This window comes from Rattus norvegicus, chromosome 9 (assembly GCF_021556685.1).
Source record: "Rattus norvegicus strain SHRSP/BbbUtx chromosome 9, alternate assembly SHRSP_T2T, whole genome shotgun sequence".
Taxonomy (NCBI): Eukaryota; Metazoa; Chordata; class Mammalia; order Rodentia; family Muridae; genus Rattus; species Rattus norvegicus.
Genome location: NC_141542.1, coordinates 5,791,508 through 5,819,425, shown reverse-complemented (window position 1 = coordinate 5,819,425; position 27,918 = coordinate 5,791,508). Strand labels below are relative to the sequence as shown.

General features: G+C 47.8%; 1 protein-coding gene across 2 annotated transcripts; it reads right to left on the bottom strand.

The window, feature by feature from the left end:
- Positions 1–89: 89 nt before the first annotated feature.
- Chaf1a (chromatin assembly factor 1 subunit A) lies at positions 90–26,685 on the bottom strand. 2 transcript variants are annotated; one of them, XM_087566986.1, is made up of 14 exons: positions 26,571–26,685; positions 23,136–23,186; positions 20,517–21,328; positions 11,172–11,228; positions 9,645–10,069; positions 8,539–8,599; positions 8,313–8,381; positions 5,256–5,482; positions 4,855–5,023; positions 4,689–4,769; positions 4,167–4,259; positions 3,375–3,630; positions 2,201–2,646; positions 90–707 (listed from the first exon to the last, which is right to left on the bottom strand). In XM_087566986.1, exons 1-14 carry the CDS (start codon positions 26,608–26,610, stop codon positions 549–551), a joined length of 2,946 nt encoding a protein of 981 aa, XP_087423112.1. In that variant the 5' UTR covers positions 26,611–26,685; the 3' UTR covers positions 90–548. The 2 variants fall into 2 exon arrangements, with proteins under 2 accessions (XP_087423112.1, NP_001414252.1); NM_001427323.1 differs by having other exon boundaries at positions 9,645–9,847.
- Between the last annotated feature and the right edge of the window lie 1,233 nt (positions 26,686–27,918).

Sequence of the window (27,918 nt, the reverse complement as noted above, 5' to 3'; positions counted from 1 at the left end):
ACCCTAGCAAGCTTGGACTGGACCCAGAACAGATGAAAGGACATGTACCAGTGGAATAAATAGTATAGTTGAGACAAGACATACAGGGCTTAGGTAGAGTATGTTTATACATGTCTACATTTGCCCAGGGCCTGCACAGCAGCCACATCATCCCTGGCATAATTCATAGCAGGTGTTTGCCCACAGCAAGCGCTGTGATTAAGGCCCAAGCAGGCATCTGTCAATCAGGTAATGCTTAACTAAGGGCAGATTAGCATGCAGACCTGGGGTCTTTACAATTTGGAAGTAGCTGTCCAGACTCCAGACCTAGGAGCGTAGGACAAAGTGCTCTCATGGGAGTTAGCAGAGGCTCAGTCTGGTGGTTGATAATCAGGTGCTGCAGGGAGCACGTCGTTGCTGGTCTCCATTTCCATCTCCCTCAGCAGCTCTACAAGGCTGAAGGGGAAGCATAGCCTCCACTGCCCAGAACATGCCTACTCCCAGCCTTGCACTTCAGGTGCCTACACTCGACAACTCCCTGTCACCCAGGTCAACTTCCCACAGGTCTTTCAACTCGACACCTGTCGCTTGCAAAGTGTGGGCGCAGGTATGGGCGCTTCTGACATGTTACTCCCAACATCTGGCACATCTATGATCATACAGTCTGTGTCATCCTCTTCATCCTCTTCTGTGTCTGCCTGGAAGCCGTCCATGTCCCCAGACCCAACCTGCACAAAATACAGCCTGTCAGCATGTTGAGCCATGCACCTCTGAACACACTGTCCTGGACAATAATTCCTGGTGACAATGTCTACCCTGAGCTATGTTCAATCTCAAAGCTGCCAACAGCAGTAACCCCACAGCTACATGAATGGCTTTTGGACTTTGGACTCAGAGAACAAACTGAATGTGCACTTTCTTGGCATTTCTTTTGACTGGCTAAGTCTCAGCAGCTCCTGTAGCTGGGACTGCTACTGGAATCCCTGGACAGTTCATGGGTTTCTGGGGGAAGAGACAGATGCAGCTAGGGTGACACTAAATGGTGAGCAAACAGTCTGGTGGTCTGTGACTGGGGAAGGCAGCTGTTATACCAGAGTTTCGATGCCTCTTGTATAGATGTCTGTCTAGGTCTATGCATGGAGGCTGAAGCAGGATAAAGAGTTGTGGCCAGCCTGGGCTGCTGCTTAGTGGTTAAGAACCCCTGGCTGCTCTAGCAGAGGACTGACTTGGTTCCCAGCACCCACATGGCAGTTCTCAACTGCTTTTGACTCCAGCTGCAGACAATCTGATGCCCTCTCACAGACTTCACATGCGCACACATCCATACACACCCATAAAAACAGGATAAATCCTTAAACTATGGAAAGTCAAGGCTCAAAACCTTGCACAATACATAGTCTGGGATGATCATAACTTTCACCTATTGGCTGAACTACTCTGTGCTTTAAATGAATCCAGAATGCTCAAGACCACAGCTGGCCTCTCCAAGGGTTATGGATACAAAGTCCACAGTGGTAGCCAGCACCAGGTAACACTTGAAGTCAGTGTCCTAAACCAGTCTAAATGGCAGACGACCAGAGACAACAGCACACACGAGTAAGCTGGGCTTCCAGGAACAGAAAGAACATCTCAATGGGAAAAATAAATGATGCTGACCCCACCTAACTGGGCAGGGTTGCACAGGGCTCTGATGTGTCACATACATTTGTGCCAATGCAACCCAGTACCACTCCAGACCTAAAGTGCCACTCAGACCTAGGAAGGAGCTGTGGAGCAAGGAGGCTGAGGGGCTGTTCTATGACCCTGACTGACATTCAGAGACATGGATAGATTCATGGCTGCTGGCATGAGAGGACGGGTGGAGCATAAGTTCTTGGGGAAGTAAGAAACTCCAGGTGACCATGATGGTAGGTCACCTACCAAGACAGCTAGGTTACTAAGAGCCAGTCCCTCAGTTAACTGCGGCATCTGGAGGAAGATGTGCATGCAGATGCAACCATCTGTTCAGTGCTGTGACTCTAAATCTGATGCAGCGGGCAGTAGACAGTCCAATGGGTAAAGGTGATTGCTGCACGAGCCTGGCAATCCCAGTTATACACCAGAAACCCATGTGAAAGTGGGAGGAAACCAATGTCCTACCTGTCCTCTGACCTGGCATAAACTGTGGCAGGTCCACAGCCTGCTCTAGGCACAGGTGAGCCCATGCCCCTCTTCAGCTTACCTGTCCATCATAGCGCCGCTTCTTCATAAACTGTGTGATGCACATGGTGGCCGCTGGCTTCCGCTTGAGTGGCATAGGTGTGCTCTGGCCAGGTCCCTCAATGGAAACACTGTCTTCCCTGGGTGCTGAGGGCATGGTGGTGACATAGGTCCACTGGCAGGGCACTGGCAGGCACTCCTGGCCAAAGCTCCTGAGCACCTGTGGGTGCACATACCAGCACATCCGGAAGTCGGGACGCTTCTCATAGGCAGAGTTCTCGGAGATAAGGCGCTTCAGCCTGGCCTTGGATGGCACAGTAACAGCATCTTCTGAGTTGGGCACCTGCAGGTGTGGGGTGGGACTTGGCAGGCTCAGCAGGCCACGGCGGCATTGCTCCTGGAATTCACGGATGATCACCTTGCTCCCGTTCACATTGCCATGTAGCAGAGGAAGCAACTGGGCCAGGACTGTAGGATGAGATGGGCTAGATGAAGCCATGAGAGGGCCCCATCCATCCTCACTGTTGCCAAGGAAGGTTGGCAAGGCACACTTCAAAGAAAGCTACTTGGCATCGGTTGGCTAAGAAGCCACACGCCTACTTCCCAGTGGCCCTGGGCCATGCCCGTGGTCAGCTGTGTGTGCCCTCATGTTCCTCCTAAGCAGTCGCTGCTCACTCTGAGCCACCAGTGTCCCCAGGTTTAGGACAGGGAGGGAGTGGCATTGCACTCTGGTCCAGGTCTCAAAACTGACTATATCATTCTGCTGTGGGTCCTACTAAAATTTCCAAGGGAGCCATGCCTAGGGGCTTATACCTGGAAGTCAAGCTCTTAGGAGCTGGAAGCAAAAAAATCACCATGAGTTCAAGAAAAGTGCAAGCCATCTGGTAACCAAGACCTGTCTTGTGTCACAATGACACTGACTCAAAAAAACCAAAACCAAAACCAAAACCAAACCAACAACAACAAAACCCAAAAAGTCAAGGGTAGGATAGCAAGACTGGGGTATGGCTGAGTGGTAAGCACTTGGCAGGTTCATGTACAACCTGAGTTTGTACCCAGCACCCAAGGCCCTGTCAGTTTTACATGCAGACAAGCTGCATGTGGACGGATACCCACACACAGGCTCTGCATACTTGTGACCTCATCAAGGACACCCTGATAGGAGCTGTTCCCGGACACTCCCGTACCCTACTTACTATGCTGGTCCCTCTTTTCCCTCCTGGAGGCCCTGGGCTCTGGCTCATCAGGGGATGTCACATCCAGCAGGCATGCAGTGAACTGCTGCAGCAGCTTCAAGTCGGAACCTGTGCAGTTGGCTGCCTCTGCCGCCCAAACACATCCCACCTGCACAGGCTGCAGCACGCGAAAGCGCTTGCTCTTGGCTAGGAGCTCATCCCACTCCTTGGCCTTCAGCTTCTGGCGTACTTTGTGGTTCTCTGGATCCGCACACTCCTGGCAGGATATGGAACAGACCCTTGTTTAATGCCCACGCTCCCTGGCACCGTGGCATGAGCTACAGAGGATGTGGCAGTGAAGGACAACTCTGAGAAGTCAGTTCACATCTTTAATCATATGATAAGGCAGGATATTTCAGTGGTTTTGCTTTGTCCAGCCTCACAGCCTCTTGACCTGGTTAATAGGCGACCAAATCCCCAACCCCAGAAACACCCCGATCAATGTGGCTTCCAGCAGGGCCTGAGCTGCCCAACATCATGGTCAGACAGTCTGACCTCAGTCATCCTATGCAGGTTCCCTAAACCTGCAACTAGGAGCTTGGGACCTACGGATACCACTCAAGCTCTCCACAGCCCCTTATGGGAGAGCTCACAGGGGCACAGGACCTTCTGGAACTGTGGTGGTTTGTTAGAACTCTAGGGGAAATCTACAGACCATGCAGCAGAGAAAGCCCATGCCTGCTCACCCAGAGCCTAAATCAAAGCAGCTGATCACCTCAACACCCTATAATCAGTTCAGAATGGAGCCCTCACCTCAGTTACGCCTTCATCTTCAGACAGGTACCCATGGGGCACAAAGAACCCATCGTCCTCATCTTCATCTTCCCCCACATCGTCATCTTCATCCTTGAAGAGAAAGACAAGAGCTTACAGCACACAGATATCAGAGTTGAAGGCCAGTCCAGTCCCACATATAAACACATACATCCATGCAGATGCTAAGGGGGCTACAGAGCCTGCCTAGTGCCCAACATTGGCTCAGGATGTCCCCTAGCTTAGCCTCCGCGTCACAGTAAATCTGTGTGCATCTACACTGGTGTCAGCAGCTGGGGAGCAAGGCAGAAACAGTACATGTGGGCAGAGGAAGCAGGGACTAGTAGGACTCAGTGTGGCTCCAACAGCCATGTTGCCTGGGGGCGCCGGGATGGCAAGCAGTCACTAGGCTAAGCAGGAGCAAAACAACCGGGTCAACAGCCCACCCCATATAAGAGTGTACGATGGCTTCTCCTGCAGTTGCTGTAGTTGCTGCTATTCATACTCAATGGGTTTACTTACCCCCTCACTGTGGGACAAAGACTCCCCAGGCTCCTCCTCTTCCCACTCATCGTCACTGTCTACCTCATAGTCTAAAAGCTTCTGGAGAGAGAATAAGGCATGAGCATCATGGTGAAACAGCACAGAACAGCCCACCCCCATGAGGAACCCCAATCCCAAGGCTCACTTTGTCCTGGACCCAGGGGTTACGGGGGCGGATGACTGCTGTCTTCTTATTCCATGTCCCCCAGTATGCTGGCCGGTGGTTCTCTGAGAACTGCAGGAGCTTCATTCGGCCAAACTTCTTCCTTTCAGGCACACCATCCACCTTGCTGCTCTCCACGATGACCACATCCCTGGTAATCAGACCATACTGTGTTCATGGCTGGCTGCACATGACCTGTCTGTTCAGAACTACTCAGGCCTGTTCCTCCTGCTGCACCCTGGGTGTGCAGGAAGGTGTGCCCCAGAGCCCCAGAACGTGTAAAGAGAGACACTCTGGGAGATGGTGACTCTAGGACTCAGCAGCATAGGGCAGCATGGGGCTCCATGCCAGACTCTTCTATGGTCTGGTGTGCCAGCTCTCACCTGTTCATGATGTCTGTGTCATGGCCACAGACCTGGGTGGGCCCAGATCTCAGGGGCAGTCGGCCCTTTAGGTCACTGAGGAAGGAGCTTGCCACGTTCTGCTGGTGTAGGAGCCGGTCCAGCTGATCGCACAGATCTTGATCCAAGGTAGCCCGGCACCGTGGAGCCAACACCATGTGTTCTTTGATTTCAAAGGGGGCAAACTTACCACAGGAGCCAGCCAGGGTCTGCAATAGGAAGAACTTAATGCACTGCCAGTAGGTGAGAAGCCATGCTAGCTCAGGTGCACTGCTGCCTGGTGGCCAAAGGGAGCTGCGTGGAAGCTGGAAGACTCCAGAGTCTTCCTTCTTCGGAGTGATAGGAATGCATTCCAAACAAAGCCACTTGAGAACCACCTCCACCTTGATAGCTTTAACCTTATTTATGGAGACCCAGCCTTATGTATAGCCTGGGTCAGCCTCAAACTCAGAAAATCTAAGCCTGCTGAGATGACAGGCATGGGCTGACACAGTTGTCTTCCAGATTTTTATTTTTTCCTTTTTTACAGTTTATTTACTTAGGGACTGGAAAGATGGCTCAGTAGTTAAGAAGCAATGCTGCTCTTCCAGAGGACACAGGCAAAACAGTCATACCAATAAAATCAAAAATCTTATAGAAAAGAGGAATACCTCCATTCATTTTGTTATGTGTATGTGTTGTGCCTCTTGGTCCCCACATTTTCAGAAATGTTTGTCAAACTCACTGAGCTCTGGAGTGAATTGAATGGTTAGTGAATTGACTGGGATGGGTGAAACAAGGGACAAGGAACAGCTCAGGCCCCAGGGACAGCATGTGGCAGAGTTCAGAGCCAGTTCCTTTGTTCTGGGTGAAAACACAATAAAGAGTGCCCAACAGGGATTGTGTCCAACCATATGCCCTGTCGGCTGGGCCACTCATCCCACCATTGGCCGTGTATTCTCCAGTTGTTCTCTCTGACAGCTATGTCAGTGTGCACTAGGGCTGCACTTTGTATCCAGCCAGGCTGCTTGGCTGGTGCTCTCTCTAGTGGCCACACCAGAGGCTGCCAACTCCTAAAAACCATGCTACCAAAGCCTGGCCTCAGGGCTTCTTGGAGAGCAACCAGTACATCCCAGAGCATGCCCTGGGCTTTCTGAAGCTCTGAGTCAGAGAAGCAGCAGCTTGGGCCTCCTGTAGCATTAGGAATATACAAGATAGTCATAGCCCAGCTGACCACTTGAATCCCTAGTGCTTTACCAAGGTACAGGCCAGACAGGCAGGCAGAATCAGATCTAATATACAAGGGCTAACAGGGTGGCTCAGCAGGTCAAAAGCTCATCACCCATGCCTAGTATCCTGAGTCCAACTCTAAGAACCTGTCTGCGATGGGAGGAAAAACATTGACTACAGAAAATGTCCTCTGACCTCTGCATACACAGATACAAGAAAAAAATCATAAAGAAAAAGACACTCAGTTGCTTGCTGCCAAACCTAAGGACCTGGATTCCACACACAGAGCCCACACATTGTAAGAACTAACTCCTTTAAGTTTCATTCTTAACTACACATGTGCATCATGTGTAGTCACCCCCTCACTCTATAACCATTCACTTCATGCTCTTTCAGAGGACCTGAGTTTGGATGCCACATCCCACAGCTCAAAACCCCAACCCTCCCTAATTCTGCAGTCAAAGCCACAGAACATAAGACTTCCCAAGCAAGGGGTTGGGGATTTAGCTCAGTGGTAGAGCACTTGCCTAGCAAGCACAAGGCCCTGGGTTCGGTCCCCAGCTCCGAAAAATAGAAAAGGAAAAAAAAAAAAAAAAAAAGACTTCCCAAGCAAAAACCAAAACAGCCAGCAGAACAGGAAGGGACAAAGCGCAGGAGGTGGCAAGCTACCATACACAGTGCAGGCTACAGCAAGCTATCGTCAGGGCACTCCAAGCCCTTCCCCAGTGTTTCTTCCCACTGTAAGGTAAGTGGGTCTTGTCACTGGCTCTGGCTCTGGTATTGGTCACAGGTCAAGTGGCTGTAGCTGATGAACTTCCAGCTTCACAGGGTGATTAGCTGGGGACTTGATGGAGGAACAGAACAAATTCCTACATGTAAACAGACTCCTTCACTGAGCTGATGCGAGCGTCATTTCTTCACTCACCTGCAGGCCGAGGTGGCAGAGGTTAGGAGGGGCCACCTAACACCTCAGTTCCCACATGGTGGTGCTGGCCAGGGTCACCACAGCTTTCCTTCCCCACAAACAAGGCTCTACAGGGAACCTCAGAATTGCCACTGGAATCCACAGCACTATGGCATGTCTCACACTGGCCAGGTGATGAGAATAAAATATTTTGTGCAAACATTGAGACCATGTTCAGACCCTGGCATGTGCTTAGTTCTGAAATTACAGCATTCAGGGGCTGAAGAAAGATGGTGAGCTCAAGACTACCTCAGCCTACACAGCCATAATCCTAAGCCTACAGAGCTAGATCCTAACATGCCAGGGCCAGGATCGAAGATACCCCAAGCCACCAAAGCCACTGTGGGACCAGCATTTGAGCAACACACCATGTCAGGAGAGAAAAATGAGAGTGGGCAGTGAGGGAAGCTGGCTAGGTGAAAGGGCAGCCTCAGGCCACACACTTTCTATTGCACCTCAAGCCTCTCTGTTCCTATGGCTGCCATGCCAGCCACAGGTCAGCTCCCAGAGCAGCATTGCTGGGCTCCATGGCCTTCTAATGGCAAAGAAAAAGCTCAGACTTGAACCCTGACAGGAATGTATTCAGTGGTCCTAAAGCAAGGCTAAGGAGGTGTGTTGTCAGTACAATGCTGCCATCCAAGATAACAACCACATGAAACCTGGAGCGCGGCACGGGGATCTGGCACTGGAGCGGGAGCAGGGAGCCCTCTTCCTGCTTGCTGGCCAGCCAATCTACAGACAATTTGTAGGTATGAAGCTCCAAGAGATGATCTCAAAAACCAGAGTGGATGGAGCAAACTCACAGCAGTAAACACCCAGCAAGAGTCAACTGGGCCTAGAGCAGAGAGAGCTGAGGCGGCGCTCACCTTGGGAGCCTGCGGAGTCTTCGGTTTCTGAAAGAACCTGGTGATCTCTGCCTTCTCTGCCTTAATGCGCTGTGGTGGGAAGGAGACCAGACAGGCACTTACCCAAAGCATTCTGAGAAGGCATACTGCTCCCAACTGATGAGGGACCCACACAGTAAGGAAGCAGTTCTGGCACTGCAGCCCAGATAAGATCTGAGGGTGTATGGAGGGCAGGGAGCCAGGCTACCTTTTCTTCTTCCCGTAATCGCTTCTCCTCCTCTTTCCTCCTCTTCTCTTCCAGTTTAGCCCTGGGAGACAGAAGTGAGTTGTAAGCCCAGGGAATCAGCCCCTCCCAAATCCGATCTTCTACAAGGCTCTGGCACTGGGACTAACAAAGGAAAATGCACAACCTCAAAGTTCTTCTTTTTGCTTCTGAGACAGTCTTGTTAGGCAACCCAAGGCCTCCTGCTTCTGCCAATGTGCCAACGTTATTGGTATCCCAAGACTCCAAATAAAATTATTTTGAGAGAGGGTCTCACTATGTAGACTAGGCTCCAACTCACAGAATGCATTAGCTAGAGTGAGGATTAAAGGCATGCATCACATCTGCCCATCAATATAAAATTCTTGATGGGCTGGGGTTCTATGAGTAGAGTGGTGGCTAGTCATGCACCAGGCTGTTGTCCATTCCCAACATGTCAACACTCAGCACTCAGATGGAGGCAGGAGGATCAAAAGCCCGAAGTAATTTGCAGCAATACAACAAACTTGCTCAAAAATCACTTGCCATTTATTAATCTCAACTACCTACTTGCAAGGAACAAAGAATTTTTTGTTGTTGTTGTTGTTTTTGGTGGGCATAGTGGCATATGCTTTTAATCCCAGCAGAGGCAGGCTGATCTCTGAGTATGAGGTCAGCCTAGTCTACAGAGTGAGTTCCAGGACAGCCATGGCTACAGAGAAAACCTGTCTCAGAAAACCAAATGAAATGAAACCAAAAAGAGAAAAACAAATGAACAGTACTATCTGGATAGAAATGAGAATGTCTCATGAGATACAGAGCTCCTGTGAACTTCTTTCAGAGTCAAAACCTCACGGGACACAGTGGTTATCCACTGAGGCAATGGTCCAGTTAGGAAACTGAAGAAGAAATCCTGATGTGACTAGAGCATTTAAAACCAAAATCCCAATCAGCCTGGTAGCCACCAGCCAGCCAAAGCCCACAGCCCCACAGAACATAGGCCAGAAGCCAACTACACCTCTCTAATCAAGCTCCAGAGAGTGAGAATGAGAAACAGAAAGGACTCATCAGGGAACACAGCTGTGGAATGCCCATAGGGGCTGGCCACTCACTCCAGAGCTTCCTGTCGCTCCTTTCGTCTTTCCTCCTTGAGCCGCTGCTTCTCCGCCTTCTCTTTCTCATCTTTCTCACGCTTTTCCCTCCGCTCCTTCTCCTTCAGCTCCTTCTCCTCCTCCTTCTTCCTCCGTGCCTCCTCCTTGGCTCGTCGGATCTCTTCCCTCAGCTTCTCCTTCTCCTCCCTCTGCTGTTCCTTATCCTGTGAAGACAGTGGCAAAAGCACCTCACAGATGACCAATGACAAGAACTGCCAAGAACATAGAGCCCAGGGCTTAGCCCAGCACTTAAGACACAAATGGTAGGTCAGTGGTGGCTGCCAGGCGACAGTTCTCCATATAGCCAAGGTTGACTCAAGATTTCTAGCATACACACGAGTGACTTGATTTCTTTTGAAGTGGTTGACTGGGATGAGGCACAGGAGCTGGTGGGAAAGTGTTATACAGAGTCTTAGGTTAGACTCAATCAATGTCCAGCAGGTCCATCCACACTTAGAGCCTGAGGATGTGGGCAGCTGCTGCAGCAAGCCTGTGGTAGGTCTTGGTACTGGGGAGCCTAGCATATATCTTTCAAACGTGTGCTGAGCCATAGCTCTCAAGTGCTACTTTCTGGCAAAAAGAGGCAGTCTGAACTGAGCAGAAGGCACAGGCTGGACAGTACTGCAGAGATTCGTCTGTTCCAGGTTGTTACTAAGGAGACAGAGCCCTGAAAACAGGCTGGCCACTGTACTTGCACATGTGCTGCTCACCCAGACTGAGCTTATTTGGAGGTGCAGGCATGCCATTCTGTCACCAGAGAGACCTAGGCCAGTCTGGGCAACGCAGTGAACCTCTGTCTAAACAAACAGATACAACAGATAGGACTGGGGTGCGCTGTAGAGGACCAGTATGTTCAGCATGCAAACACTCAACCCTTCAATACTGAATGCCTAAGGAATCCCAACTGCCATGGCACCCTTTCCTAACTCCAAAGTGGCCATGTGATCCAGCAGGCACAGCAGGGCCTAGACTTCTCCACACTAAGAAACAATGTCCCCACTGTGAGTCACATAGTAAGAAGTCACAAGCATCTGTCATCTCTGCACTATCTGAAACCACTTCCATATGAGTCTAACTCACACCCATCCAAGGAGAGTGACACTATGACAAAGCTATTTTGTTTGGCTTTGTTTTGTTTGAGAAAGGGTCTCACCAGCTGATGGTGATGTATGCCTTTAATCTCAGCACTTGGGATATCGAGGCAAGTAAATCTCTGAGTTCAAGGCCAGCCTGGTTTATAGGGTGAGTTTCAGTATGGCCAGGTCTAGAGAAACCCATCTCAAAAACAAAACAAAATGATAAAAATGTAAGAAAAGGAGAAAAGAGATAGGGTTTTACTATGTAAACCTGCCTGTGAATTCAATGTCCCTTTGAAGGGAGCTTTCCCACCACCTCCATTTGTGGTAGGTGAGGCCCAAGCAGGGCTCATGCACTCAGGATACCCCAGAGGAGCAGAGATTCGGTGAGCTAGGAGGAAGGGGGCCTTACTCTGTGTAGTTTGCTCTTGCCCTTCTCTGTGGAGCCTTTGACAAGATTCTTGTCAACCTGAAAGGAAAGACAAAAGAACATAAGTCACATTTCTCAGGGACCCCATCCCACCCTGCACAAAGGGTAACAGGACCTGGAACCTGTAGGGGACATTGTGAATGCAGTCTATAAGCTCCACCAAAGCACCAATAGCAGTTGACTATTTACCTTGAAGCACAAGGACACGATTAGGCTGCAAACACAGAAAAAAGCCAGGTGTAATGATAGACAGTTTTAATTCCAGTATTGGGAACGAGATAACAGGATCCCTGAGGGCTCCCTGGTTAGCAGTCTACCAACTAGCTGGCCCAGGCCCAAGTGGTGCAGATACGTCAGAAGTCACCTAGGAAAGGCTAAGGTATGCAGGTAGATTTTCTGGAGATAGTCCACTGTCTTGCATGGCCTGCAATGGGTGAACTGTGAAATGCAAGGACACCAGACTTTGTTCCAGGACTGCTTCTTGCTGCTGCTGTGCCTTCCCTGCCACTATTATGCAGCCGGATGATTCCTGAGCACCAGCCTACCCTAGTGAGCAGATTCCCTGCAGGTCAACATGAAGATGAACTTCTATGAATTTATGCCGTTTAGATGAATTAGTGACTTTACAGAAATCCTGATCTGATTCAAATAATTTTAGGAAGAAAGTTTTAGAAGACGGTTTTAGTTCTGTTGCCAAAAAGATGTAATAAATTTAGAATCAAGAATAGAATGTGGGGGGGGGGGGGGTTGAGGATTTAGCTCAGTGGTAGAGCGCTTGCCTAGGAAGCACAAGGCCCTGGGTTCGGTCCCCAGCTCCGAAAAAAAGAACCAAAAAAAAAAAAAAAAAAAAAAAAAAAAAAAAAAAAAAAGAATAGAATGTGGGGGCTGGAAAGATGGCTCAGTGGTTAGGAGCACTGACTGTTCTCCTGGAGGTCCTGAGTTCAATTCCCAGAGACCACATGGTGGCTCACAACCATCTGTAATGGGATTCGATGTCCTCTTCTGGTGTATATGAAGAAAGGGACAGTGAACTCACACACATAAAAAGAAATAAATTAAATAGAGTTAAAAAAAAAAAAGTAGGGGTTGGGGATTTGGCTCAGTGGTAGAGCGTTTGCCTAGCAAGCGCAAGGCCCTGGGTTCAGTCCCCAGCTTGCGGGGCAGGGGGGAGGGAGTAATAGAACGTGCCCCCTCATCATGAGTAAAGGCTGCATAATAAGGATTACAAAGAGTTTTCATGACTACACTAAAAGGAGAAATAGGCTTGGGACAGATTTGTGATCAAGGAAAAACATTCATCCTAGGTCAAGTCCCAGGATGAGGCCAGAGGCGTGCATGCACCATGATAAAGCAAAGGCAAGGCCGTGGGAAACTGCTGCTTTGACCTCACAATGAGCTTACGGAATGAAACCCTGCTTTGAACTCACACATCCTTCTGTCACTGCCCTTCTGTGTAAAGTGTAATTCTGAGGTAATTTTCCAAAAAACTTTTGTCTAAGAAGGTATAAGAAAGCCAGAGAGAAGAAATAAAGTGTGGCTTGGGGGGCTCTGCTCCACCCACCAGATGCATATACTTATGTCTATAGGTATATGGATGTAAATATGCACAAATACTCATGGACTGGATAGGACAGGTGGTTGGGCCAGAGCAGAGAGTGTGTGTGTGTGTGTGTGTGTGTGTGTGTGTGTGTGTGTGTGTGTTGTTTGTATAAAAGATTTTATTTCTGGTTCACAAAAGTTAATGAGTTCCAAGTCTGGCCAGCATAGAGGTTCTTGAGCCAGAGAGAAAAGATCCCTAGCAATTAAGCCTTTTTTTCTTAATACCCTGCTGCTGCCAGCTAGAACTAATTACCAGAAGCCAATGGTTTTTCACCTTAGAATAGCAAACAGTTATAAACAGAAGATTTGCCGAAGATAAAACCCTTCGATGCTGTCCTTGGGACCCTTTAATATCCAACAGACACAAACACAAAAAGGGGAACAAGAAGCCCCAATGTGGCCATGCCTTTATTTTCAGCACTGGAGGCAGAGGCAGGCAGCCTGGTTATATAGCAAGATCCAGGCCAACCAGGAAGAAACAGTGAAACCCACTGCTCTGGCCCCCGAAAAGGGGGCACAATGCCTATAGACCAATAATCAAGAGTGTCTTCTGGGGCTGGAGAGATGACTCAGCGGTTAAGAACACTGATTGTTATTCCAGAGGTCCTGAGTTCAATTTCCAGCAACCACATGGTGGCTCACATCTCTGAGGACAGTGTGTATATATATATATATGTTATATATAAGATATATATCATATCTATATATCTTTAGAGCCTCTGCCTAGACTCCCCTCCCCTTAGTAAGGGAGCGGGGTATGGATCTCCCCCCCCCATATATTTAAGGATGAAAGCCACACTTGGAATCCCCAGGTGAGGTAGAGCCCACCCAGAATCTCCCCTTCTGTGTTGAGACAAAGCAGAAACATTGTTGCAAAAACAAGAAACTGAAGTCTTCTCCAGCAGACAGCCCGCCCCAGAGGTTTCAAGTAGAGTGCAAAGGCCTTACTCAGGATAAGTTGGGCACAGAAAAGAATGCCTGTGAACAGAGAAGCCAGCAAGTGGGAAGTACTGGGCCTACAGGGTGGAGAATAGGGCCCTGCTGTGCAGGGAGCTAGCCCCTCCCAATCCTACTCTACCACATTCACAGGCTGGCCCCTTGATTCAGTCTTTTAAGCAAAAGTCCAAATGAAGTCCTTCCTGGTTCAAATGAGCCTGAGTTCTTTATGGTGCTAGAGCTGAAGCCTGGGCCTGCACCTTCCAGGCATGTCATCAGAACTGAGTCCCTTATTGGCTGGGCCCATGAACCCTCCCCTTCTGTAAGGCTGCAACTTAGTGGAGACTAACCAACTAGGAGCTGGGTTCCTGGCTCATAGTACAGTGCTAGCCTTGCACATGCAAGGTTCTAGTTTATACACACAAGCAGGGTAGAAATAACTCTGCAAGTTCCTTTTAGACTGGGAGAGAAGTTCAATGGTGGACAGAACTCAGGCAGCTAAGCCTTAGTTGAAAAGACCAGGGCAGAGGCAGTGTGATACAGCATTGGTTATAGGGGCATGGGTAGGCCAGGCCCTCCATTTGCAGACCTACAAATGACCATGGGCTGTTCTGTCTTCAACGAGTGAGATGATCATGTCACCATAGCTCCAGGCAGTATCAACAAGCTTTTCAGATCTCCATTGGGTTTGAGGCCAACCAGGGCTTCAGAGAGATGTTGTCAAGAGACAGGCAAGGCTGACCTGTTAATTCTACCCAGAGAATCTACCCACTCACAGCACCCGAGGTGATGTGGCAAGGCTCTGAGGGGATAGAACATGTAGGAGTTGTATTCCTCTACAGAGACTTCTCCAGGGGAAGCCCAGGACACCAAGCAACTAAGGCACACCAAGTTCTTCTGTGAAAACTGTGGGACCTCTTAAATGAAGAGACAAAAGAGGGCTCTGCAATTGCCACTATAGTCTGGGATACACAGTCAACAATATTTTCTTTTTTTTTTTTTTTTGGTTCTTTTTTTCGGAGCTGGGGACCGAACCCAGGGCCTTGCGCTTCCTAGGCAAGTGCTCTGCCACTGAGCCAAATCCCCAACCCCCAATATTTTCAATGTAGATAGAAAGACACATGCACAAGCACAGACATGCATACGGAGTGGAGGACTTCAAGTATACTGAGGTATAGCACCTAGGCCACAGAAGTCAAGGAAGGATAGGTTTATATAACAAAAATAATCAATAAAATGGGTCCAAGGAGATATAATTCAGCAGGTCAAAATACTTGTAACCAAGAGTTCAGAGTTCAGTCAAGAAAACTGACTCCCCAACTCTGTCCTCTTATTTCTGCACACATTGTGCCTGGCATGTGCATGTATAGGCACACACAATACATTTTTCAAAAAAGCTAATAGGGGCTGGAGAGATGGCTCAAAGGGTGAGAGCACTGACTGCTCTGCCAGAGGTCCTGAGTTCAATTCCCAGCAACCACTTGATGGCTCGCAACCACCTGTAATAGGATCTGGCACCCTCTTCCGGTGTGCAGGCGTATATGCAGGCAGAACACTGCTATACATAATAAATAAGTCTTTAAAAAAACATAAGTGTTAGGGGCTGGGGATTTAGCTCAGTGGTAGAGCGCTTACCTAGGAAGCGCAAGGCCCTGGGTTCGGTCCCCAGCTCCGAAAAAAAGAACCAAAAAAAAAAAGAACCAAAAAAAAAAAAAAAAAAACATAAGTGTTATATGGAAAAAGGTTAATAATAGGCCTCTCGGGATGGACGGTAGAGGCCCAAGAAAATGACTGAGGTGTTCACACCCACCTAGGGCCTCAAACACCTGCTCTTCAGCTCTGCTGCAATCCTGCACCCTGGGTTAGGATACCAGAAAGAAACGGAGTCAGCTTAGCTGTTCATCAACTAATGGAGTATTACTCAGTTGCTAAGAAAAATGAAACTATGATGCCGAGACGAGTGGATGGATCTCTGAGCTCTAGAACAATCAAGGGGAAAAAAAAAAAAAAAAAAAAAACAAAAAACAAAAACAAACAAAAAAAAAAAAAATGCAGGAAAATGCGAGCAGCTTGGAAACTTAACCTGGGTGAGGAAAGCCAGGTCCAGAAAGATGTGGTCTACATCCACCGAAGGCAGGAAAACAGTAAGGGGCCTTGGAGAAAGGAGCATCTCAAGGGAAGGGATAAATGATCAAGATGAGAAAGGTCAAAAGGAGTGGGGCCAGGATGGAGAGGCAGGAGTATGTGGCAGAATAAATAACACTAAAAAGGCCTCTGACAAAGTCGTACACAAATTTACTACTACAGAAGCATCCTAGCACACAAAAGCATGCATGAAATTTAAACAGAACTGCCCTGACTGGTGATAGTAATACACTCCCTTCAGGTTTCTTTTAAAGGCACTTTTACTTGTGTGCATGTTTTGTATGCATGCATGCATATCTGTCACCATGTATGTTTGTAGTATTGGGAATTGCACTTGGGTCTTCTGAAAAAGCAAGCAGGCATTCTCCAGGTCTGAGGCATCTCTCCAGTGTCCTGTGTTCTTGGCTTTACATCCATAAATGAATCAGTTCTCAACCTAAGAGAGGCCTCTTTCTTGAGACATCAACAGAGAAAACTCCATAAAAATCTACATTCAAGTAAAATAGTGGTATATTTGGCACTGCATATGACTCTCAGTAGCTATAATTGCATCCATTCATGGGGAACACTCATGAATGCCCACTGTAGCTGAGGAAGCACTGAGGAAGGATGGCTGGTAGGAGTGGGAAGGATCCCTCAGCTTCCTACAGGGATCATGCCCAGTGGATGGTCCCTGTCCTGCACATGTAGGAGCATGAAGTAAACACAGCAGATGTAGAAACAAGAGCAGGCAATCCTGCTCCACCTGGAAACCCATAAACCTAGTGCCAGATGTGGAAACGCCAGTGTCTGTGCATAAGCCTCCTTTCCTGGGTATGCACAGCTTCCTTCCCTTACAGATGCCAATCCTTAGAGCAAACGCATCTGGACACAATGAAGACACCATCGGATCACGGGGAGTCTAACAGCAGGGACACACCTACAGCCTAGTTCCTACATCTATGCCTCGGGGAACATGGCAGAGAGTGAGTGGGTAGAAAGACTGTAAGAGATACTCGATCAGAAGTCTGTTGAGACTGTTTCCTAGAAACAGCTACGTAGGCATGGAGAGACGGCTCAGCAAGTAAAGCCACCAAGTGCTCTTCCAGAGCTCCTGAGTTCAATCCCCAGCAACTACATAGTGGCTCACAGCCCTCTGTAATGGAATCGGATGCTCCTCTCTGGTGTGTCTGAAGACAGCTACAGCATATATACACACAAAATAAATAATTCTAACCCCAACACCAGCTGCATAAACAAGACATGAACATGTGATCATGGAAGGGGGATATTTTCACATGGTCCCATCCTAGAAAGGAACTACAGGCAAATACTGACTGCTGGTAGAAGGGGAATAGGCTCTTCCAGGGGTGAGACCCTTATTTGTTGTCTAATGAAGAGTGGTCAGCTCTCAGACCACTCTCACTTCAGCAAAAACGAACTCTGCAGGATGTATTTAGACATATCTTTGTGCATAAACATATATGTATGTAACCATAGAGACTATCAACTTGAGGTTGTAGGACATGTAAAATAAAATCCTATTTCAATCAAAAACTTTTTCTTTCTTTGGAGACAGTTTCTTTGTGTAACTCTGGCTGTCCTGGAACTCACTCTGCAGAACAAACTGGCCTGACTTTAGAGATCCGCCTGCTTCTGGCTCCCAAGTACTGATATTACAGATACCACCACCCTACTTAAACAAGAGCTCATAAAGTTAACAGGAAAGGTTAAGGAGGGGGTTTGTGTAGAGAATTTGGAGGTCAGGGAATTGGAAAGGGGTGAATTTGACCCAAACATCATAAGTGTGTATATAATTCTCAACAACAAAACAGACAGGTACCAGTACTTGGGAGGTAGAGGCAAGTGGATTATTGTGAATTCAAGGCCAGCCTGGGCTCTGTATGTTCCATGACAGCCAGGGTTATGTGGGAACCCAGCTTCAAAAAACAAAATAAGATGGTTCAGTGGTTAAGAGCATTGGCTACTTTCCCAGAAGACCCAGGTTCAATTCCCAGCACCTACATGGCAGCTCGTAGCTGCCTGTAACTCCAGTTCCAGGGGATCCAATGCCCTTGCACAGACATACATGCAGGCAAAATACCAACGCATGCAAAATAATAAATAATTTAAGAAAAATGAAGAGACAAGAACAATCCTGCAAGCTAGGAAAATGGCTACCACCTGATCAGGAAAGGGGCTGGCTGGGAAAGTAATGGATCCTCTATTGTGACCCCCCCTCCCCCCACCAAGCACTTAGACATGTAGGACTTAGGAACCAAATTTGACTGACAAGATTTAGGGACAGGAGCCAGGCCTAGCTGCATCAACTGTCACCTCAGGAAGAATGTCCTGGCTTATGGCCAGCATGGTGTACACAGCAAGACCCCCCCTGCCCAAATCAAAAACTACCCAGATAGATCTGATATGGTGGAGAGGCATCAAATTCTAGACTCCCAAGGATCAGGAATTCACCTTGATGTATCTTAAGATAAAAAGGCTCTGCAAAATGATGAAGCTGGACAAAGGTAGTGGGATGTACAGACAGGACAGGTAGCAAGGCTGGAGGGAGGACATGCGGCAGTTCCAAGTTCAGTTTGTCAAGGCAGCAGGTCACCTTGTTCCCTCAGGATGTCTGTGCTCTCAGTTAAGTGAAGTAATCCCATATATCAAGTCACAAAGCTACCAAGGCTGGCAATATGGTCTCAAATGAACAGCTGAACAAATCACCCTTGTTGGGGGTCCACACCAAATAAAAATCTACTGCAAACAAATGAAAATGCCACACAACCAGAATATTTTGGAATTCTAAACCAACTTTGGTTTTAAGGCTTCTTATCCAACTATACACTCCAGGCTGGCCTCACTCATAATCTTCCTGCCTCATCCCAAACGCTGGGATTAAAGGCATGTCTGGCTTGGATGAGCTTTTATATATATGAGATCCTAAGGACAGCTGAGAAGTGACAGATTCGCCATTGTGCAGATTTGAAGCCAAAAAAAGCGATACCCATGACACATTTGAAACCCAAGGCCTCCCTAGTACAGGACCCCTAAGCACCAAGGTATGATCACCAGTGTAAAAGCCCAGCCCTGACCTCACTCACTTGACTGCCACCAACGCTCCAAGAAAGAGTTGAAATTAAGTTCAGGTTCTGTCTGAGGGTGCATAAATGGCTGCATGCAGGAGGCTGGGTGTGTAATCCTAGCACTTGGGAGGCTAAGGCAGGCAGATCTCTAAGGTCAGGACTGGCCTGGGCTACACAGAAACGCTGTCTCAAAGAACAAAATAAGGAAGCTGAAGAGATGGCTCAGTTATTAAGAACACCAACTGGGGTTGGGGATTTAACTCAGTGGTAGAGCGCTTGCCTAGCAAACGCAAGGCCCTGGGTTCGGTCCCCAGCTCCGGGAAAAAAAAAAAAAAAAAAAAAAAAGAAAAAAGAAAAAAAGAAGAACACCAACTGATCTTCCAGAGGTCCTGAGTTCCATTCCCTACAACTACAGGGTGGCTCACAACCCTCTGTAATGAATTCCAATGCCCTCTTTGGTGTGTCTGAAGAGAGTGACAGTGTACTCACATACATGAATAAGTAAATCTATATTTCAAACAACAAACCCCAAAGTAGGCCCACAGAATGGGAATAATTATTTGAATCTTGGGCCCTTCCTCCAGAGGTCAAAACCTGCATGTCATATCAAAAATATTCCAAAATGCACAAACAATGCTCCTGGGAGAGCATTTGGGACAAGGGGTGCTGAGGTGTGAGAAGGCCTGGCTCCCCAGGTCCCATAATGTGGTCCTTCATGCTGTGGCCAGGCTCATATCCCCTAGTCTTCAAAGTTGAGCTTGCCATTCTCCTGTTTCTCCTTATTTACCTATTAACCAATTAAAAATTCCTGGTGCTGGAGGGGAGACTTGACTTGCTTGATAGGTAGGTGCTCCCCGCTTGGATGTAACCCAACCCTTAATACAGTATTTAAAGATGAGTGGTATGTTGCCACAAGCCAGTTGGCTGCAGACTGCCCTGGAACATTTTTCCAGATGCAGCCTACACTGACCACCAGAGCTCAGCAGAGCTCACATTCCTCTCCAATCAACAAGGCCATCCTAAGGTCCTACTACTAATCAGGTGACAAAGATGTGTGGAGTAACTCACAGCCAGGCCCACCACTCCCGAACAGAGACCAAAGGTGGTTTTCCACGGTTTTGTTTTTGGTGATGGAGATTGAACCCAGGGCTTCACACTGTTAGGCAAGCACTTTATTGTTGAGTACTATCCCCAGACACCTTTCCTCAGTTTTCTAACTCTTCCTGCACAGTCCAGGCTGGCTTTGAATACGAGATCCTCCTGCATCAGCCTCCCAAACACTATGATTACATATAAGGTTTTTTTGATTGACTTGAGACAGGGTCTCATGCAGCCTCGGCTGGCCTCAAATTTACTATGTAACTGAAGATCACCCTGACTTGTGGGTCCTGTCTCTACCTCCCCAGTGCTGAGATAATAGGTTTCTAGGTATCTGAGAGGGAACGTAGTGTTCCAAACTAGGGCTCTACCCAGTGCAAGGCCCTGCTTCCTATGTCACTAACCACATGGTAACCTGGTGGTAAGGGAAAGTGTCCAGGCCCTGTCAGTGCCCTGGGATTCTGGAGGGGTGGGTACTCACTCTGCAGATGGGTGTGGGGGGAGGACTGCTCCCACCTCGATGTGCTGGGGGTACAGATAGTCCTTCAGGAGAGCTGGTTGGAGAAGAGGAGCTGATGGAGGAGTGGCTCAGTATGGAGTCATCCTCGGGGCAGGACTCCAGCATTTCACTCTCTGAAGTGACACTCCTATCCAAGGACATCATGGGAAGAGAGGCATTGGAAGATTTAGTGGCCAGGATGTCCTCCAGCACCACCATAGGCACTTTCTCTATAAACAGGAGATCCCCTGCCTTGCTCCAGTTTGATAACTCCTTTGTGGGGCATGTCCTAGAACCTGGGGTCAGCTTAGGACAGCTCTGTACTGAACCAGTCTGACAGTCACCCATCCTCTTTGGACCTCCTGGGCTCCCATGCTCCTCTTCCACGTGGCAAGTAATGTCTGAAGGGGTCTCTAGGAGACACAGCTCTGTTGCAGAGTGCGCCTGCTGCTTGGCAGCTCCTTCCACTGTGGTGACCACACTGGCAGTGTCAGGACTTAGTTCACTGTGGCCCTGAGGGCTGTCTGGAACGTCACTGGAGCTCTCAGTCAGGTCGATAATGACCATACTCGGTACTGGCTTGATCGTTGCCCTCAAGAAGCTATCAATGGGACCCTGGCCACTGACCAGCTTCGTACTCAAGCCTATATGAGAGCCTGTGTGACACTGGCTTTCAAAAGTGCCCAAAGACAATTGTAGATCCGGGACTTTGCCTTCCACAGCTGCTTTTGGTGATGTGTCTTCCTCAACTTTCTCCTTGGGAACAAGGTTCAGGCGTTTGAAGGGCAAGCGGGCTGAAATGAAGAGAAGCAACATCCTTAGTGACAGCAAAGGGGGATTGTCACCCATCCTCAAATTCTAAGTGCCTGGGCATTACTGGCCCTATTCGGGATTGGGATGAAAATTTCAAGTAATAATGGAGCTGTGGGAGGCTGGAGAGATGGTTCAGCAGTTAAAGGCACTGGTTATTCTTGCAGAGAATTTTGAGTTCAATTCCCAGGACCCACATGATAGCTCACAACAGCTGTTTCTCCAGTTTCAGGGGATACCCTCTCATGACCTGCCAGGACACCAGACATGCATATGATGTACTGACATACATGCAAGAAAAACACACTCAGGAAAGTAAGAGGGCTTGGGAAGATCAAACTCAGACAGTGAGGATTGGCAGCAGGCACTTTCACCTGACCTCAGGGGCCCATTCCATGCATTTAAATGCCAAAGTGCCCATTGGTTAATTCTTTATAATCCAAAAACCAAACCAAGCCTTTCCCCAAACTCAGTCAGCTCATGAAGCATGGCTGCCCTGGAGTTTCACGCTGATTTCTCCTGCCCACAGATACCTTCCACCCAAACCAGCTTAGCCATGGAGTCCTGAATGGAGAGAGAACTGCTTGGGGTCAGTCAGATTGATGGGAGCCTTGATCCTTGACAAAATCACCCTGCCTGGGTTATGGGTATGAACATGGCTTGTGAATGTAGGGACATAAGAGACACATGCACTACCCAGCAGCGCTCTCCATCTGGGTCCTGCCTCAAGCAGTCAGGCAGTGTCCCAGAGACAGCATGCAGGGCTGCAGGGCACATCACCCCAGAACAGACACCAAAGGGTTGGCAAGATGGTTCAGTGAATAAAAACACTTGCTGCCAAACCTGACGCAAGGACCCTCATGGAGGAAGGTTATTGTGATGGTTTGTATATCTTGGCCCAGGGAGTGGCACTATTAGGAAGTGTGACCTTGTTGGAGTAGGTGTATCACTGTGGGCGTGGGTTTAAGACCCTTATCCCAGTTACCTGGAACCAGTCTTCCACTAGCTGTACATCTGCCTGGATGCTGCCATGTTCCCACCTTGATGATAACGGACTGAACCTCTGAACCTGTAAGCCAGCCCCAATTAAATGTTGTCCTTATAAGACTTGCCTTGGTCATGGTGTCTGTTCACAGCAGTAAACCCTAACTATCTTTTCATTGCCACATGCACCCACAGAATACATACAAACCTATGTATAGACATGCGAATCAGCATTTGATTTATTTGTGTACAAATCAAGCAGTGAGTTGAAAACCCTGCCCCAGGGTGCAGCTCTGCCTCCTAGTCCCTCTGCAGGTCATACAATTTCATCCCAGGGACAAGGAGGGGCTATATACATGTCTCAGTAAATAAACATGTAATAGATTTTCTCTTAAAATATGCACATACTAGTTATCATCAAATGGAAACAAGACAATTGCCCTCAGCTCATGTGCACGAAGCATCCATGGAACATAATTCAATTTCACACTCATAGTGAGCCCCATGTTTATGTAATCTCACCACACACACATACTAACAAAGTAAGAAAACTCCAGGATAGTTCCAACTCAGTAGTGCAGGGCTTGGCTGTCCTATAAGGTCCTGGGCTGGGTTCCCAGCACCAAAACCAAAGAGACAAGATATGACAAACACCAGACCTCCAGTGTTGTGTGGCCAATACTTTGGAGAGACTATACAGTTTGAAGGGAGCATTTAGTGCCCTCCACTCAGCCCCTCACAGGCTTCTAAGGACCCCACAGAAGCCGATGGAAACAACTTAGGAACTAGGTTTAGAACTTAAGTTACCTTGTATCAACCTCTTCACTGGGAACCCAGGTCTGTCTTTGCAATCCATGGCTGTAGGTAAAGACAGAAGAGCAGAAGTTACAAAGGGTTTTGGCTAGCTAAAGTCCACAGCACTCAAACACAAGCAGGCTCCTGTGGCCCTATCTAGTCCACCTGAACTGTCTCTTTGCTTGAGACAGGGTCAAATTATGCAGCACAGGCTGACCTAGGAAAAAAACCTCATGGCAATCCTGACTCTGCTTCTCAAATGCTAGCATCCCAGGCACAAAGTACCACAGCCTGCTTTTATAGACTTAAAAGTATTAGTTAGTATGTAACAGGGATGAACCCAAACTTAAAAGGTCTGCTTGCCCCTGCCTCTCAAATGTTGGGAATGAAGGTATATGCCACCATGCCCAGCTACAATTTATTTTTATTTATGTGTATGCCTGTGTGTTTGTGTGCATGGTGTGTACAGAGGCAGGAGGCATCAGTTCCCCCCAAATCTGGAGGTATAGGCGGTTGTGAGGCACTGAAGGTAGGTGCTGGGATGGGAACTCTGGTCCTTTGTACAAGCAGTGGGTGTTCTTAGCTGCTGAGCTGCTCTCCTTCCCCGCAGATTTTACATTTTTGTATTTGCTGTGTATACACCTGCCAGTCCACATCGACACATGGTGTGTCAAAGAACAGAAAGACTCGCAGGAATCGGTCCTCTCAGTCTCCTTGCAGGTTCTAATGACAGAGCCCAAGTGGTCAGGCATAATAGCAAATGCCCTGACCCTTGTGCCCGCCCATCAGCCCCCAGAGGCAGTTTTCATGAGTGGGGAAGGCTTTAGGGAACCTTCAGCTAACACACAGGTACTCCCTATAAACAGTCCACAGTGAACAAGCCAGTCCCACAACAAATATTTGGCTTAAAATAGCAACACTGAGCAATACTACCCTAGGTTCAGCCCCTCCTGAGTTCCTCTGAGAACCTCACTCAAAAACTTGTAGTATGTCTTACGTAATTATGGCCCTTCTAGGTCAGTTAAGGCTCAACTGCCCAAGAGTGTCCCAAAAGTCAAGTGAGGGCTGACGAGATAGTTCAGTAGGTAGGGAGGGGCACTTTCCAAGTCTACTGACCACCTGCACTCAATCCCCAGGATCCACATAAGTGATCCCCCACTTTCTCTACACGCACGCACGCACAAACACTCACTCACTCACTCACACACATACACACACACAGAGTGAGTGTGACTGGACAAATGGATTAGAAAGTAAAAGCACTTGCTGTTCTGGTCCCTGCATCTGGATCCAACAGCTCACAACCACTCAAAGTCCAGTTCCAAGGGATCCAGTGCCCTTTCTGGTCTCCATGGGCACCTAGTTCACGTGCACACACACAGACACATAAAATAAATCTTTAAACAAAAACTTTTTTTAAGTGAAGGCGTCATACTCTTGAATAGATGAAATGAACATATTTTGGAGCAGAAACTACACTCTGTCAAGACACAATAAAGAACCTGGGGTTAGGAAGATCTAAGTTCCATCCCTAGCCCTGCATAAGCCAGGGCATGAGGACACTTGGCGGTTGAGGCCTGCCTGGGCTACATGGGGACCTGGTCTAAAAGTAGTAACTACAAAAAATAAACAAATTAAAGACCTCATGAGAGAGAATATTTCCCACTAAAATAAATTTAAAGCCTCAGGAATATGTAAGCACATCAAACTCACATATATCGGACCATAAATAGAGCCTATCTTTTTGTTTGTTTTGAGACAGTGGCTTCCTACATAGCCTTGACTATCCGGAACTGAACTTGCTTGAACTTGCTATCTATATATCAGGTTGGCCCCAAACTCACAAACATCCACTTGCCTCTGCCCCTGAATGCTGGGATTAAAGGCATGTGACACCACACCCAGATTAGAACCTGTCATTAGGTAAATGATTTTAAATAGTTGACTTGGATGGACAAGAAGTCCATTGGTAATTTGGGGAGAATTCACATACACTTTGCTAATGTTACATGGAATTCAAACTTGAGCTTTCCTACAACCTCAGCTGCCCAGAGGGGAAACAGCCCATGCACACCAGCTTAGAGACTTGGACCCCCAGAACACAATCCCTTCTTCTCATTTGAATGGAAGAAAGGTAACATCATCAGTTTTCTATTTAAAAAAAGTATTTTGTGGTAGAGTGCTTGCCTAGCAAGCGCAAGGCCCTGGGTTTGGTCCCCAGCTCCGAAAAAAAGAAAAAAAAAGTATTTTTTTCTTTCTGAAGGGCATTTTTTTCTTTAAAATTCATATTCTACTTTAATTACTTTATTGGAGAGGCTTGTGGAATTGATTCTCTTCTACCCAGGATACAATTCAGGTGGTCAGAGGCCAGATCAACCTGGACTTCATCATCCTTCTGCCTCGGCTTCTAGGATGCTGAACTGCAGGTATGAACTACGAAACCAAACTTGTCTTTATTGCCAGAGCAATAAAAATAGTGTTGGTTTTAAACGTTCCACGTTGGTTAAATAAAAACTCTCCATGACAGTCCGGGCAGTTGTATGAATATTAATCATGTCCATGTAAAATTCAAGCCAGTCAGAACAACACAGTGTGTGTGTGTGTTGAGGAGCATATCTTTGATGATCAGAATTGTAAAAGGGGGCCAGAGTTATTCCAGAAGTGGATGGAGACTGAGGACGCTGCTCACCGTCCCTGAGGCTGGCCATCCCCAATCCTCCTCATATCCAAGCTCCGCAGACTAGTATAATGTACCCAGAAGGTCTGTCTCGTCAGTAGTGCTCAGCTGGAGAAATCTTAGTCCTCATCCCTTCCAGTTCCTCAATCATTCAACCAACACTGGGGGTACAATTCATTGTCAAGCAGTGGGGACTGGGCACCCCACATCTAGGGAAGCCTGCCGCATGCTACAAAGACTAATACATACCAGACTGGTCCATATCACACTCACAAAGGACCCCTTTCAGGATCCAGAAAGGGTTCCTGGCTATGCTTAACCACCCAAACCGACCTTCCTTGGTTAGCCCTGCCCCGCACAGTGTCGGCTACCCTGATGTCCAGAGCTCAGTGACCATTAGCCTCAATTTCTCCGCCCATTGCAAAGGTCCGAGTTGCTCTGGTACTCACAAACGCACTTAACAACTAATTTTCCTTCTCCTTGCCCTCAGTTTCCCCACCTGCTGCTACAAGATCCAATTGATTTCAAGAGGACATATGCATTCAGAACCCATCAAAGCCGCCCCCGGGGCCTCAGTTTCCCCATTTGCTCCAAGTCCTAGCTATTGAGGCGACACAAGATCCCTTTGGGAGCTTGCAAAGCTGACTCTTCCCCCTCCCTGGGGCCTCAGTTTCCTCTATAAGAGTTCTCCCTTCTCCCGGTCTCCGTCCCGAGGCCACCCGGACGTGGCCCGCTCCTTCAAGCTGCGGCTGGGCCGCAGCTTCACCCACCGGCGGCTCTCCGCGTCGCGGCCTCCGGCTCCTCCAGCATCCCGGCGGCGGCGGCTCAGGCTTCAGTCAGACGGCCCAGCTGCACACTCCGCCTCCCGACGGTGTCGCTTCTGCTGCCGCCGCGGCCGCCGCGCTCGTATTTGGCGGGAACCGCGGCAATCACCGCGGCCCGCGCGCCCATTGGATGAGATTGCATCACGTGACAGTTAAGCCTCAGGAAAAGAGGAACACTCAGCACGTCCTCGCGAGAACTTCGGCTTCTGTGTCTGAAAATCCCGCGGGAGGCGGATGGAGAAGGGCTCCTTTCCGGCGGTTCAGGAGTGGCCGAGAAGATCCGCATTTCCTATTGGTTCTAAGAAATGTCAATCTAAAAATCAGCGTTTGGCCACACCCACACCCCTTTTATTGGCTATATGCGTTCAAGGAGGTGGGACGGCTATGTCTAGAATGGAAGTGACAACTTGAATGAGGGATTAGAAGAGTAATGGGAGCTAAGGTATCCTAATTAGTGAAGGGTTAAAAGTAGCTACTGTAATTAAAGTTGAGGATCACTTCCTTTAATCTTACATTAATTCCCTTTTTAACTATAGACTTTTAAATATAAGTTACTTTTTTGAAATGATGAACCACTTTTTAATAAATTAACGATTTGCTTTATTTTTTTAAAGATTTTATTTATTTATTATATATAAGTACACACTGTAGCTGTCTTCAGATACACCAGAAGAGGGCATCGGATCTCTTTACAGATGGTTGTGAGCCACCATGTGGTTGCTGGGAATTGAACTCATAACCTCTGGAAGAGCAGTCGGGTGCTCTTAACCGCTGAGCCATCTCTCCAGCCCCTGCTTTATTTTTAAATTAGGAATATTTTCTATTGTAAAATTATAAGTGTTTTGAACTGTAAATTCCTTTCATGTGAATTACTTTGAAGAAATATTAATTGAAAAATTATTGATTCTGGTGCTTTTAATCCTAGTACTTGGGATTTACAAGCAGGTAGATCTCTGAGTTCAAGGACATCCTGGTCTACATAGCAAGTTGCAAGACAGTCAGTGATACAATGTATCAAAAAGTAATTGGCTTTGTTTTTGTTGTTGTTATTGTTGTTTTTCATTTGTTTTGTTTTTTGTTTGTTTGTTTTATTTTGTTTTGTTTGAGACAGAATCTCACTATGTAGCCTTGCTGGCCTGGAACACAATCACCAGTTTCTAAAACTTTTGTAAGGTGAGGAAGAAACCTTTCCCTTCTTCACCTGCAAACAGCTCAGGTGCCTGCAACAGTTCTTTTCTTAAAGTTGTGGCTAGTAAGTGGGTTATTTGGCTAATGAATTAGTTATATGAATTGC

What these genes read in the sequence shown, in the direction of transcription:
- Chaf1a (XM_087566986.1), bottom strand. Translation starts at nt 26,610, where the DNA reads ATGCTGGAGGAGCCGGAGGCCGCGACGCGGAGAGCCGCCG. An exon ending in AGTGAAGAGGTTGATACAAG is followed by an intron (nt 21,329 to 23,135) that starts GTAACTTAAGTT and finishes TCTTCATTTCAG; the next exon opens with CCCGCTTGCCCTTCAAACGC. An exon ending in GAGCGACAGGAAGCTCTGGA is followed by an intron (nt 8,600 to 9,644) that starts GTGAGTGGCCAG and finishes TCTGTCTCCCAG; the next exon opens with GGCTAAACTGGAAGAGAAGA.